The 13595-nt window shown below is 41.7% G+C and overlaps 7 protein-coding genes across 7 annotated transcripts; 2 read left to right on the top strand and 5 right to left on the bottom strand.

Moving 5' to 3' along the window:
• Positions 1–287: 287 nt before the first annotated feature.
• On the top strand, positions 288–965 carry PKNH_1336400 (mitochondrial import inner membrane translocase subunit TIM8, putative; the record flags this gene model as incomplete). The annotated part of the gene is made up of 3 exons (XM_039113553.1): positions 288–356; positions 577–646; positions 781–965. The coding sequence occupies 3 exons, from the start codon at positions 288–290 to the stop codon at positions 963–965; spliced, it is 324 nt and encodes a 107-aa protein (XP_038969930.1).
• A 199-nt stretch (positions 966–1164) lies between these two features.
• Positions 1165–3710, top strand: PKNH_1336300 (conserved Plasmodium protein, unknown function; the record flags this gene model as incomplete). The annotated part of the gene is made up of 4 exons (XM_039113552.1): positions 1165–1986; positions 2120–3365; positions 3462–3525; positions 3677–3710. 4 exons carry the CDS (start codon positions 1165–1167, stop codon positions 3708–3710), a joined length of 2166 nt encoding a protein of 721 aa, XP_038969929.1.
• A 747-nt stretch (positions 3711–4457) lies between these two features.
• PKNH_1336200 (conserved Plasmodium protein, unknown function) lies at positions 4458–5696 on the bottom strand (the record flags this gene model as incomplete). The annotated part of the gene is made up of 1 exon (XM_002260757.1): positions 4458–5696. The coding sequence occupies one exon, from the start codon at positions 5694–5696 to the stop codon at positions 4458–4460; it is 1239 nt and encodes a 412-aa protein (XP_002260793.1).
• Positions 5697–6411: 715 nt separating this feature from the next.
• Positions 6412–6897, bottom strand: PKNH_1336100 (copper transporter, putative; the record flags this gene model as incomplete). The annotated part of the gene is made up of 1 exon (XM_002260756.1): positions 6412–6897. The coding sequence occupies one exon, from the start codon at positions 6895–6897 to the stop codon at positions 6412–6414; it is 486 nt and encodes a 161-aa protein (XP_002260792.1).
• A 534-nt stretch (positions 6898–7431) lies between these two features.
• PKNH_1336000 (cytochrome c oxidase assembly protein COX14, putative) lies at positions 7432–7999 on the bottom strand (the record flags this gene model as incomplete). Its single annotated transcript, XM_002260755.1, has 3 exons — positions 7432–7518; positions 7681–7748; positions 7867–7999. The coding sequence occupies 3 exons, from the start codon at positions 7997–7999 to the stop codon at positions 7432–7434; spliced, it is 288 nt and encodes a 95-aa protein (XP_002260791.1).
• A 584-nt stretch (positions 8000–8583) lies between these two features.
• On the bottom strand, positions 8584–9917 carry PKNH_1335900 (ribosomal protein L21, mitochondrial, putative; the record flags this gene model as incomplete). Its single annotated transcript, XM_039113551.1, has 2 exons — positions 8584–9420; positions 9579–9917. 2 exons carry the CDS (start codon positions 9915–9917, stop codon positions 8584–8586), a joined length of 1176 nt encoding a protein of 391 aa, XP_038969928.1.
• A 1398-nt stretch (positions 9918–11315) lies between these two features.
• PKNH_1335800 (conserved Plasmodium protein, unknown function) lies at positions 11316–12233 on the bottom strand (the record flags this gene model as incomplete). Its single annotated transcript, XM_002260753.1, has 1 exon — positions 11316–12233. The coding sequence occupies one exon, from the start codon at positions 12231–12233 to the stop codon at positions 11316–11318; it is 918 nt and encodes a 305-aa protein (XP_002260789.1).
• Between the last annotated feature and the right edge of the window lie 1362 nt (positions 12234–13595).

Below are 13595 nucleotides of genomic sequence, written 5' to 3'. Positions count from 1 at the left end.
ATCGTGCGCATTCGCACCACATGCCCTGAAATGGTGAGAAAACATCGAGACGTCGTTTTACCCTTTTTACCATTTTTTCGTGTTCCTTAATCGAGCAATCTCTTGTAAAGGAGTGCATTTAAAAAAGGAAACGAGACGTACACGCGGGTTGAAGGAGGTGAACGTGGGCTTCCTACAACAACTTGTGAAGACATAAGAAGATATTACACGGGGAAGAGAAGAACGGGTCTACCAAAAGTGAAGAATACACTACATCGTCCGTGCATACCACCCCCCTTTACCAAACAATGGATAACGATACCAAGGATGATGGCAACGTTAATAATTTTCTATCCCAACTGAACACCCTAAACAAGGTATGTCTACCATTTTTTTTGGTGATGTCGACGTCGGTGTGCCCCGCATAGACGCACGATGGAACACGTGAGTGTTGTCAAAATACCTATAGATGTGCGTGATTTATCACAGTGATGTTTTCCCCCCAGTGGACGACGCTTTCCAAAGGTTTATAAAAGAACCCTTCCTCAACCATTCACCCTTTAACGTGTACTCCTTCTCCCACCCCTCATCGAGCAGATAATAAGCTCCTTCAAGGAGACCTGCAAGATATCGTCCTACTGCTTCGATAAATGCGTGAGCTACCCAGGTAAGACTAAAAAAAAAAATAAATAAAAAAAAGAGTGGTAAAATGTGACAATACATACCAATACACCCTGATATAGCCGAACAGAAGACAACTCCCCCACGTAACATTATCTTTCCCGTTTTACCCTTTTTCAGAAAAAAGCCTGAGCAACACGAACAAAAAGTGCATCTGGAATTGCACACAGAGATATCTAGAGTGTGATTACTTTATAAAAAATCGTTCGAAAGATAACCCGCAGGTGTCAAATATGAACGTACTGGACGAAGTTATGAACTCCAGCAAGTTGAAGAGAGAGCACGACAAGTCGAGCTCCTTATAAAGGATTTAAACGGGAGGAGCACCCGAGGCATGGCTATCTAATCATAATTGTCTGGTGTCGTGCCATTTGGCAGAAATAGTTGCGGGTTTTTTTTCCTAACCATACTTTTGGACAATACTTGTTAAGTATTTTGGTCCCCTTTTTTTTTTTTTTTTTTTTTTTTTTTTTTTTTTTCTTTGGCTTTTATCCCCCCTTTAGAATGGAACAGAAGGGCCATTTCAGGGAGCCCTTTCTCTACGTAGAAACGAAAGGCGTGGAGGAGGAAAAGCGTCAACTGTATTTTCAGTTTGTGGAGAGATGCTTCGACCATCTGTTACGACAGAGCGATGAGTACATCATCGCGACAGTGAAGAGAAACGGGTCCTTGACTTCCTTTTTCTTTTCACATTTATTAAATCAGAATAGAAGTTACGACTTGCCGTTTGATCGACCGGAGGAGCAAAAGGAGAAGGAGTACTTACCATTCGATAGACACATTTTCAAACTGTACATGAAATTGTTCAGAATTTACCTGAACAGGGATAGGCGGGAAATGAGTACTATAAAATCTACCTTCATAAAAATACACGTTTTTATGGATATCATCATGATGTTCCATCGATCGAAAAGGAGAAAAAAGGAAATAGAAATTTTGCTAAAGGAGGCATACAGATTAAACAAAATAAATTTCTTCAGCATAAATAAATATTTCTCATTCCTGTACGAGGAGGTGAAGTCTGTGAAGGATCAGGTTGGACGTTATGCACATAACAGGGGAAATGTACAGAACCTCATATTCAAGATTAACGAGTTCATAGTTGCTGTGTTCTGTTTCATAAAATTTTTTCATCCTTTTAATTATTTCGATCGTAACGAAAATAAGCAGACGAATGATTTAATCCTCTTGAGGTTGATGTTTTATCGGGGGGTGGACGTGGGGTCGTTCTCTCTGTCCACTTCTGCGCCGGAGATTCTTAAAGGGGAGGAGGGTTGCAGTGGCAGTTCCTTCCTCCACTTGGTGGTGCAGACTTACTTCGAAATGGTAGGCAAAGGGGAGAGGAGGCATCTTCAATTGGACAATGCATTATATACCAACATGCGATAACGTCATCCCCGCACATGTATCCTTATCATCACTAATTCACTTGTTTCATCTTCCCCCCTCGTTATATCAGATTCATCACCTGTACGAAGACAGCCTCAAGGAGCCCATCCGCAAGGACTTGCTCTACCTGCGACACCTCTTCGCGCAAGTACTAACCATGATGATCAAGTACATCCTTCTGCATGGGAACGAAAAGAACAAATTGGTAGTGGTCTCCATTATTATCGATATGTTAAAACAAAAAAGTGAAGAAATGAATCTGTTGTATTTTTTACGAAACGACATGCATCTATGCAACTGGACATTTCTTCAAACACTTGTCCTGAAGGATACACTTGATATACATTTTTATTTCTACCTAAACGAACTTCTAAAGGTGAATGGTAAAAAGGGTGTGAAGAAAATGTGCCTGAAAAAATATCGGGACGAGATCGAGCGCGTCATGGAGATTACGAATTTGAAGGTCGAAGGTGTTGTACTGAAGGTTCTGCGGAGGAACAACTTCGACGTTTGCAAGGCTGTGGAGGAGATCCTCTCGACAGGCATGGGAGCCGGAACGAGTATCCAGAACATAGGTAGCGATGGCACAGGTAGCGATGGCACAGGTAGCGACGACACAGGTGGCGACGACACAGGTGGCGACGACACAGGTAGCGATGACACAGGTGGCGATGGCATAAGCAGTGGTAACCTAAGTAGCCGTAGCCTGAGTAGTCGTAGCCTGAGTGGGGATGATCGAAGAGGGGATGATGGACGGAGATCTGTACGTTGGGTCAACCGCGTTGAGTGCGACAAACCACGCGCGACTACAAAGCATAGGCAGAGGAACATTCTGGACGTGCTTCGGGAACGCACGCGGATGGAAAAATTCCACAGAAGGAAAAGTACCAAAGGCAGATACACCAATGATAACTTGGACGAAGAAAATAAAAACAAAATTTTTGATCTGCTCGATAGGTCCAGTAGTTCTGATGAATTCCCAGAAGATGGCTCGTTGGAAGATTTTCATAATGAGGTGTTACCCCGCAAGTCTTACAGGAAGAATGATGAACATGGGAGCGGCGGCAGTGACGGGATTCCCCCACGTGGTGTTACCGATCGGGGTGGTCTTACTGATAGGGGGGGGTTTTCTTATCGAGGCGGTTTTGGTGGTCGACGTGGTCCTGACGGTGGGCGTGGTGCTGGTGACCCCCGCGGGCATACCAATCGGGGAGAACGAACCTTTAGGAGAGGCAGACCACCCAGGCAATACCATGGCGCTAGGATTCCTGACGGTGCAGAGGATGTGCCCAAGGGAGACGGATGTTCTGATGGAGGTAATAAAAAAAAAAAAAAAAAATCTGCTTCTTCAGTGCACCGGTTTCTGTGCGCTATAACTATCCTTGCCCTTATTTCCTCCTACTCCCTCGTAGCAAACAGGACCAAGCGATACTACATGAAGAAGACGACCAACAAGGGGAAGTCCCACAGACGACAGTAAGAAGGAGAAATGGAAAAGTGCAACATCTCCTAATTAGCCCTCCGAACTGAGGAGATTTTTCGGGAGATATCCACCACCCTAATATGAATGACCTAGTGATCCTCACCAACGTGTTCCTTTTTTTTTTTCTTTCCCCTCCTCGCACAGGTATGACAAGAAGATGAGTCGAGGAATGTTGTGATGCGCAAAGCTGCAATAAAGTGTCTAGCCATTTTTTATTTTCTTTAATTTTGCAAAAACAAAAATAAGTAAGATGTTTAAATATCTTTTCATTTTTAAATTTTTCTGTTGATCCATTTCTGCGTCTTTTTACATGAAGCAATTACTTTTAAATTAATTGTGCGTTTTTTCGTGGGATGGTACATCCTGCATATGTGGGATCCTGGGCGCAGGTACCTATTTCCCCCTTAATTTTTTTTTCTTCGTAAATTTCCCCGATTTTTTCACATTATTATGTAGACGAACTGCAAAGGGGGGGATTGTCACTTGTAGTGCATTTCACCGTTTCGAATGACGTACATCACCTGCGCAATTTTTTCATGCGATGGTGTTTTCCTCCGTTGGGGAATTGCCCCCGTCGCAAAGTCGATAAAAAAAAAAAAAAAAAAAAAAAAAAAAATTGTTAAATTTTGCTCCGAATTGAACAAACCGTTTCTGTGTGTGCACATGTGTTGGAGGCAGATAGGCAATAAGGATAGAGTAGGTAAAGCAATCAACTAACTGTGTTTGTGTAGGAGGGTTGTATGGTTTAGGATATGTTGTTCACTTGCACTACGGGTTAAGCGTGCATGTATGCGCATGTACCAATAGGTGTAGACGCAAAGGAGGTTTGACATGCCGTTTTGGAGGACCAACTGGAGATTCGTTCCTTGGGTTAGACGAGCCGCCTCCTCCGTTCGCCACGTTCATTGTAACTTCGGCTTCGGTATCACTCCTGCGCGGGTGTGTCCCCGGTGCGCAACAAATCAATGTGCTTCTTCAACGTAATGTTGTTCTGACTGAGCTGTTCATTCTCTGTCAGAAGAATCTCGTAAGATGTCTGAATCTTGTGAAGTTCACGTTGATTCTTCTCACTTATATCCATGTAGTAGTTAATAAATTTAACGAGAAGGATCCTCTCTTCGTAAAGGTTGTCAATTTCGTTGTACAGCTGAGTCGTATCATTGCTATTTAGTAGGTTTCTGCACTTCCACATCATTCGCTCCTTATTCTCCTCCCCCCACTTATTATCTTCCCTTAACGTTTTATTTATTATGTCGAAGTTTAATCTGAAGAAGGTATCTTCGTCTTGCTCATCGTCCCGCTCATCGTCCCTCTCACCGTCCCGCTCACCGTCCCGCTCACCGTCTGGCTGATGATCGGCCGAGAGGTAATTCGATGTAATTGCTGTTTTACTTTCCATTCCATTTCTTGGTTCAATAAGGAAATTTCTCAGGAGCCTTGCCCTGGCACTTGTAATTTTCCTTCCCTCATTGAACCCGTCGGAGCTTTCCCCTTTTGGACGTGCCTCCCATCTGTGGGCCATTTCCGCTTCCTCCCAGTAGGCAATGTTGCTGGTCTTCTTCAAGAGTGATTTTGAAGTTTTAATAAAAGCGCTCGATACTTTGTCGTAGCTTCTGTGGATATATGACTGCAGCATTGTTGTGTTAAGCATCATGTTGTTGTTTTTTTTTTTTTTTTTTTCTTTGTCTAGCTCCTCTTTTTTTACGGACTCGCTAGTGGAGCTGTGTCGGGGGGATACAAAATTGTTTTCGTCACTTTCGTAAAGCTTGTGAAATTCAACGTCGCTTCTGATTGTGGGGTCCTCTCTCTGTTCTTCGCTCTTCTTCCGGTCGGTTGAATGACCATCCATGAGGTCCTTCTCCTTTTTGAAGTTACCCTCTCTGCTATCGCCCCCTCCTTGGGAATCCCCTTGGGTATCCCCTTGGGTATCCCCTTGGGTATCCCCTTTGTATCCCTTTTGTCTCTGCACAGATCGCGCGTCTTTAGCAGTGCCACCCTCAACCGTATCGACATCCGTGTTCATCCCCCCCATGTGCAGTTCGGCCTGCCCTTCAGTCGGTGTCACTTCTCCTTTCATCTCGGCACTGTGTGCACCGCCTCCCGTTTTCAGCGTTGCGTCGCTGTTCTCGTTGCTTAGCCCCTGTTTAATATTTGTTGAGTCCATTTTTTTTTCTCAAGCGGAACAGTGGCGACAAGGCAACGGTGTCACCCTACAGCTGGATAATTCCAGATGACAATTTAATAATGAGGGGAAAACTCGGAACAACACTAGCAATATAAATTTGTCTTCCCCCTGGAAAAAAAAAAAAAAATAAAATAACCAACTTTACGTACAATGAAAACAAAAAATGTGACGCGTCCTAGAAATGCAGAATAACAACGGAAATTCAAAATCTGCAAAAAAAAAAAAAAAAAAAAAAAAAAAGGGAACACTATGTTCCAAATTACAGTAACAAGTAGGCAATCTGTAAAAAAACCTTTTGCGCAAAAATCAGATACAACAACATGATACGTGGTGTGGTATGCACTTTTTCGGATGAATGTGTTTTGCCCTACTTCACGCTTAAAAAGGGAATTACGTTCTTGTTAAAATGGTAAAAAAAAAAAAAAAAAAAAAAAAAAAAGAGCTCGTTAAAAGTGCGGTACACGGGGAAATTACACAATTAATGTATTCCCCTTCATTTCCAAATTAATATATATTTTTTTCTTCTTTCCGAAAACAGGGGTGAAGTCGCACTCCAGGGGAAATTTCTATTTTCCCTTTTTAAGGATGACAATATAGGGTTTTTTATAAAGAGTCGAGCACTGAGGTTGTTTAACAATAAGTTAAGAAAAAAAAAAAAAAAAAAAAAAAAAACTACAGTGGGGTGTATTACTCTTCACAGAGCTAACCGGTGGCCGTAAAAAAGGTAACCACAGGCCACCCCAAAAATGGTACTTAAAAAGATGAACACGTTGAATGTCATAACAATAAGCATCAACAAAAAATCAATTGTGTAATTGAGAAAAGACAACCACCCGTACACAGCACTTCTGGAAAAAAAGAGGGTACTTAACATGCCCATCCGTGTCTTCAATGCATTCGAATCTTTCATAAAAGCTTTTTTCTTCAACACTTTAACGTACACACATAGGAAGCCCAACAAAATACAAACAATGTTGCAGAGGACAAATTCGTACTCATCCTTTACTTGCAAAAAATCAAATAAAAACTTTATATTTATATTGTTGGAAAAATACATAGGCATTGGATAGCCATCTTTGCTTTTGGCGCTATGACAACAACTGCTTTCAATTTGTGTCGGCAGGAGGGCGTAAAAAAGGGGAAGAATCAGACACCATATGTTTTGTGTTTTTCTCTTCATTTTCACGTTTAAGTAAAGGTACGTTTATTCTTCTTCTTTGTGTCTTTTCACAGATAGGTGATTCTTCTATGTGGTATCTATCTGTTTGGAAGGGTCAACCTGTTCCGTTGGCTTGATTGTGTGCAACTGTATAAGATCCCTGATAACGAGAGGGGAATGCTGTATACGCTTTTTTTTTTTTTTTTTTTTTTTTTTTTTTTTATTCTACTTGTTCATGCAAATAAGCTGACCTGTTCAGGTAATATTTTCTGTGTGAGCAACCTGCTTGGTTTTACTTATCCGACAAATGTGATTGTACTATTGGGGGAAGCATCCCCTGGGGGTGGTACAAAATAGTGGTGTAGATTCGCCTTAACCCCTTTAACGGGTTCTCTCTTCATGGGTTGTTTTTCTTAGAAGAGTGTTCCTTTTGACACGCACAAAATGTGTGAACTTTTTTTTTTTTTTTTTTTTTTTTTTTTTTTTGGCTAACTAATTTGATTGGCTACTTATCGTGGTTTTTTATATTGGCTAGACGCTTGTCCAATCTGCTGATTAACTGGAGAGATCTACTTCGCTCTTCGGGATTAGACCATTCTCCCGAGCCATCCTAATTTTGTCGTACAGTTCTTTGCGTTGTTTCTTCGACAGGTAGATGAAAAAAAAAGAAATTAAACATATATTTATGAATATATGGCCTGTTGTTAGCAGGCGTTAATGGAAACTACGGTGGCATTCACACACTTCCCACTTCTTTTCGGAATGCACGCAACAGCGCTTTGTTGACGCTTCACTCGCACTTACTTCCTTCCTCATGTAGTGCTTGTACGAGTAATGTACTGCGTCGTTCCACATGTGAAAGAAGGAGTATCCTGCGGGGGAGGAAAGTGCGTATGAGAGTGGACCAACCAATACAATATGGCGGCTACACTGAGGCGGGTATATTATCACAGCTGCCCTTTGGCAACTCAGTAGAGTTGGAAATCTAACCCAGATAAATGGTCACGCCCACGAGGGAATATGCCGTGGTGGTATGCAGGAAGGTGTAAAGCTTTTCCTTCTTTACGTAAAAGGCGTAGTAGTTCAGCTTGAAAAATCTAAAGAACTCGAACTTCACCCCCATAGTATGCGCCACGTGTGCTACGCCGTAGAGGCCTATATGCAAATGGGAAGGGGGTTATCACAAGTGTTCCGCTCGGTGTTTCTCTGCATTCACATCGTGCAGTTGGATATGATTGGGATTGTTATTCGGAATGGTGCTCAAAATGCAATTCAGGTTGTTGGTATTTTTTTTTTTTTTCCTTTTTTTTTTTTTTTTTTTTTTTCTGTGGGACGCGAACTAAACGTAGTTGAAGCAACAATTGAGACCTTTTCTGCGGGGAAATTTCGCGGAAAGAGATTCCTCATCGGGAGTGTTTCATCCGGTTGGGTGGCGGAGTATACATAATTGCACCCCGGGGAGAAAAAAAAAAAAGAAAAAAAAGTGGAAGCTGCATTGCGCGACGGAAAAAAAAAAAAAAAAAAAAAAATGGCGCGGAAAATACAACCACGCAATGGATATAATACTTGATACACTCACCCAAATGGTCACATCGTCGTGCTTATCACATCAGCGCACTTGTCACACCCTTGCGGGAGGAGAAACGGCAAGGGCATTTTGTCACACAATTTTATGCCTGCACCCTCCGCTGCTATACTGGCGAATCCCTAATACCTCTGCGGGGTTTTGGGGTCAGGGTAAAATCGGTAGCAGTCGGTAAGTCCCCGGCGATGTAAAGTATTAGGTTGGTGTTCAATTATATCATAAATCTGTTCGGCCAAAGGAGCAGTGCCATTTTCATTAAACTTAATAAAATTCAATTCCCTTTCGTACAGCCATCTATTTGCCCACAAGTCCAAAATTTGTAGGGGTTTTCTCCGCTCATCCTTAATAGGCTGCTTTGTGTCGATAATAATATCTTCTATTTTTAGGATAGTGATCCAGTGTTTGATTCTAAGGAACCTACTTGACCTCCTAACTTTTTTATATCGGAAGCTTAAGATTTCTTTGCTTAGAGTTATCTGCTCTATTGTGGCTTTCACTCTGCAGTAGGGCACAGTGGGTTTCCCAATTATTGTAAAATCTTTGGAACCCACAAGGAGAACTGTTCCAAAGTATACGACATCGCCTGCTTTCCTTCGATGTATTTTTTCTGTCTGTACAATATCTCCAATTGTTACTTTATGCTCACTTGTAAAATTTGACTTAAAAATGCAGAAGAGATCTTCTGTTCCTTTGCGGAGCAGGTGCTGCACATCTGGGGGGGGTACCTCGTGGTAGTTCAACTCGACTGTTGAATCTTCTTGGGGGATCGAATCCACCTCGTAGGAATGATTCTGTTGACTTGGATCTTCCTCTACCTTACATGCCTCCCCCTCTAATTGGCGCATATGTATCGTACTCCTATTTCTGGCCTTCCTCCCCCTGGTTACCGTGCCATTCATTTTTGCACTTTGCGCAGTGGCAGCTACACTTGGAACAGCTCCGTCACGATTATCACATATCTGATGGGGTAAAAAAAAAAAAAAAAAAAAAAAAAAAAAAAAAAAATTACATGAACAGTGGTACATAATTGTGTACCTATGTAGACATGTTGGTACATGCACGTGGGCGCGACTTCTTCTTCTCTACTTGAACAAATCTACACATTGATTTGTATTACCTGTTTGACGGCCCCATCCTCGGTGGCACTATTCCCCTGCGGGGACGCATAGCTCCTCCCCTCAGCACAAATCCCTTCCTTCCTTTTAAAACGAGTATAGGGCAAATTTTTGTGAAAAATAAAAATGCAGGAATGTTTGTTCATCGGAAAGATGCAATGCAAATTCTTCCACTTCCTGGCAATCGTCACTTTTTTCCTATAATTTTTTGAGGTGTTCCTCCATCGTATTTTCAGGTCCTTGTAGGTTATGAAGTTGTTAAGATTTTTTTTTTTTTCTTCGTTTGGGTGGACTGGGTAGACGGGAGGGTTGATTTTCCTCTTCCGGTGCTTTCCTAACATCAGTTCCTGTGGAGAGGTTGAGTGCAGGGGGGGGGAAGTAGATCTATGTGAGTGAACAGGTACGTAGCATGTGGGTGTAGGTGTTGGCCCCCGCAACTTTTTTTCAACATACTATATTTCAACATACTACTTTTCAACATACTACTTTTCAACATATTATTTTTCAACATATTATTTTTCAACATATTATTTTTCAACATACTACTTTTCAACATATTATTTTTCAACATATTATTTTTCAACATATTCTTTTTCAACATACTATTTTGTGTCCCTCCTGTCTGCGGCAAGGGTAGTACGTCATGTCTCGGCTCGCTGAAGGTTACGGGGAAGGGGGTAATGGGAAGGGGATAATGGGAAGGGGGTAATGGGAAGGGGGTAATGGGAAGGAGTAAAACAAATCATGATGAATATTCACATGGTTAAACGTTGAACGTGTGACATGGCACGGGCCCAATTGGTCACACCCAACTGTGACATGAGAGATGGACGAAACACAATACTTACGCATGCGATGAGGAGCTATGGGGGGCATGGCAAAATGTGCACCGCCCAACCAGAGCATGCCCCACTGCCGAGCAGACACCTGGAAGAGGGCTCCCCGCGCGCGGTCCATCCTGAAGGGTCAGTAGCAGATACCTACGTTCTGCTAAGTTTCTCCCGCTGTTAGGAAAAGGCCCCCGAAATAAAATAAATTAAACAAATAAAATAACAAGAAAAAAATATATATAAAAAAATAAAATAATAAACTGCACACTTTGGAAGCATGTCAACAGTGGGAGAAGAGTGAAGTTGTTCTCCCACTTCTGCTGTAGTGTGATGTGCTCTGTTCGTTGGAATGCATTTCTATGGAGAGTGATCTTTTGGAGAAATACGTGTGAAGGGTGTCGCGATGGCCCGGTATATTTGCTTAGGGGGGTGGACCACTGGCTTGGCTATGTCGTCATCTCTCAGATGAGGCCCATGTACTGCGCACCGGGGCATCAACCTTGTGGGGGCATAATTTATGTGTACTCCCACTTCAGTAACAACAGAAAAATGGGTTATGGCTGGGACAGAGGAGGGACTTAAGCGATGTGGCTGATTTCCTTTCAAACGACTCACGTTGGAGCCTCCCGGGGATGGAGAAGAAGTTGAAGTCGGGGAAGAGGAGTGCAAAAACAGTGTTGGGCGTTTATTGCACGGGCGATTGAACTGTCGCGTTGAAAAAAAAAAAAAAAAAAAAAAAAAAAAAAAAAAAAAAAAAATTAGCTACACATTTGGCGGCATCGTTGGTTGGTTTGTTGACTTTCCTCCTGTAACTCTTCCCCGGAGGTTATTCCTCTGTTCAGCTAGCGTGGTAAAGCAGATAATCGGCAATGCTACGAAATCGCTTAACCGGTTGAGCGTTTTGAATGCTCACCGCTTTGCCAAGCCGGCACGCAAACGCCTATACTCGTTGGCTGCCCGCTCCATGCGAATGAGGTGCCTCATGTCATCCTCATAATGGGTATTTTTAACGAAAAAATCGTTGTCCAGTTGAGCCCCCCCAAAAGGACGATTGCTCCTATGACCCATGGTGTGTAGCTCCTTCACCATTTCAAACGATTCGAAAATGAAGGGCTTGAGTTTCTCCAAAGTATCTCTTTCATACTGATCAACGGAGGGGTGCATCACAGTTCCCATGGAATTTATGTGAATAATATTCTGAGGTGTGGACAACTGGAATTGGTTACTAACTTCCACCTGGGAATATTTTTTGCAAAAGTTTTGTATGCATGATTTCTTTTTATAATCATATGATAGAAAGGTATAAAAATTATGGCAAAATATTTCAAATGTTATTTTAATGTTGTTGTCACTGCGGTACCTGTAAATATAGGCCGACTCAATTTCGTTGAGGCACTTGATCATGGAGTTCAATTTTTCCGTATCTTCCTTGATACGATTATTTATGAACTGATCATAACTGGAGGGGTTGTATATGTTACTTACGATGTGGTTCATATTTTCAATGAAGTGGTAATTTTTTTCCTGTTCTCCTAAGCGGAGGATTCCTTTTTTTCTTTCCACGGGGATGATGTGAAACCTCACCCGAACGAAGTCGTCGTATTTTAATGCATACTTAATGTCACTCGTGTATACGAAGTCGGAGTTGCTATTTCCGATGAGGGTTCCATTCCCCTCGTTTATTCGCCTGAAAATGTCGTACAGGATTGCTATTTTTTTCACTATATTCTTGTCCACTGTGTTTTTTTGCACCTCGTCGAACATCCCCTGATTTTTCAGTCTGTCCAGTAGCCGTTTCAGCTCGGCCTCTTCGCTCTGCGCTCTCATGTCGAATGGTGCGGGGGTGATGTGCTTTGCCAGCCAAGTCGTTCTAATGCAACGTTGTTTTATTGCAACGTGGTTTTATTGCAACGTGGTTTTATTGCAACGTGGTTTTATTGCAACGTGCTTTTGCTGCTACACCGTTTGACCGCTGTGCCGCTTTCCGCAGGGCGCCAAAAGAACGCCCCGCTTTTTCTGCAGAGGAGAAAAAAACGTTCCGCAAAAATGGGAAAAGACAAAACGGAAAAAAAAAAAAAAAAAAAAAAAAAAATGTGTGGGGAGTAACTAAACAAAGGGGACCCAATGAAACAGATATACTTTGTTCTGCTTCATAATATTTTTCTTTATTTATTTCTTCGCATCATTATATTTTTACTCATTTTAATAATTTTTTTTTTTTTTTTTTTTTTTTCTTGTTTAATGCTCACCGTTGAGCAGTCCCTCGGCGCGCAGGTGTGCACCTCCTCCCACATGTTGCTGCGGCATACAAGAAAAACAATGGACGATAAAAAATGGACGACAGAAGATGGATGACGAATATTGGAAGACGAATAATGGACGATAAAAAATGGACGATAAAAAATGGACGATAAAAAATGGACGACAAAAAATGGACAATAAAAAATGGACGACAAAAGATGGAGGACAAAGGACGGTGAGCGGGGCACACAGTTGGATAGACAGTTCTTCTCACTTGCGGTGCAACCTGGGAGAGAAGTTTTTCACCGCCACGCTCAGCAGTGAGTGATGAATAAGCGCATGGTGGCCTCCCCTGATAATGCCACAGAGTGGATTGCTTTAAAATTTTGTTTAGAAAATAAATCAGTCAGCAATGTGCTACATTTTTTTTTTTTTTTTTTTTTTTTTTTTTTCAGTTTCCCCTGCTGGGGGGGGGGTCCTTCAGAAGAGTTGTACGACCAACTCAAACGGGTAATTCGTCGCACACAGGCGAGCGAAAAAAAAAAAAAAAAAAAAAAAAAAAAAAGACAAACATAAAAAGGATAAACTTAAAAAGGACAAACTTAAAAAAAAAAAAAAAAATGAAAATGAAAATGAATAATATAATTTTTAAAATGTGATTAAATTACAAACACACAAGGGAGGCAAGATAAATTTTTGACAAAAAAAAAAAAAAAAAAAAAAAAATACATGCCAATATGGGTGCTATGTGCTGATAATACAGCCAATGTAGCTTATTCGAAGTTGACAAATGTGGGATCAGTTGTGGAAAAATATTTTCTCAAATGATTTCCCTTGGAGGTGATGCATAGAGCGGAAAAAAAAAAAAAAAAAAAATATACGTCGGTTATGCATCACAACGGGTAGGAGCCCTTTGGGTGGGGGGGTCACCTTCTATGGGTGCCCACG

The sequence above is a fragment of the Plasmodium knowlesi genome (genome assembly GCF_000006355.2).
Source record: "Plasmodium knowlesi strain H genome assembly, chromosome: 13".
NCBI lineage: Eukaryota > Apicomplexa > Aconoidasida > Haemosporida > Plasmodiidae > Plasmodium > Plasmodium knowlesi.
The sequence above is the reverse complement of the archived record's forward strand: the minus strand, read 5'-3'. Positions and strand labels throughout refer to the sequence as shown.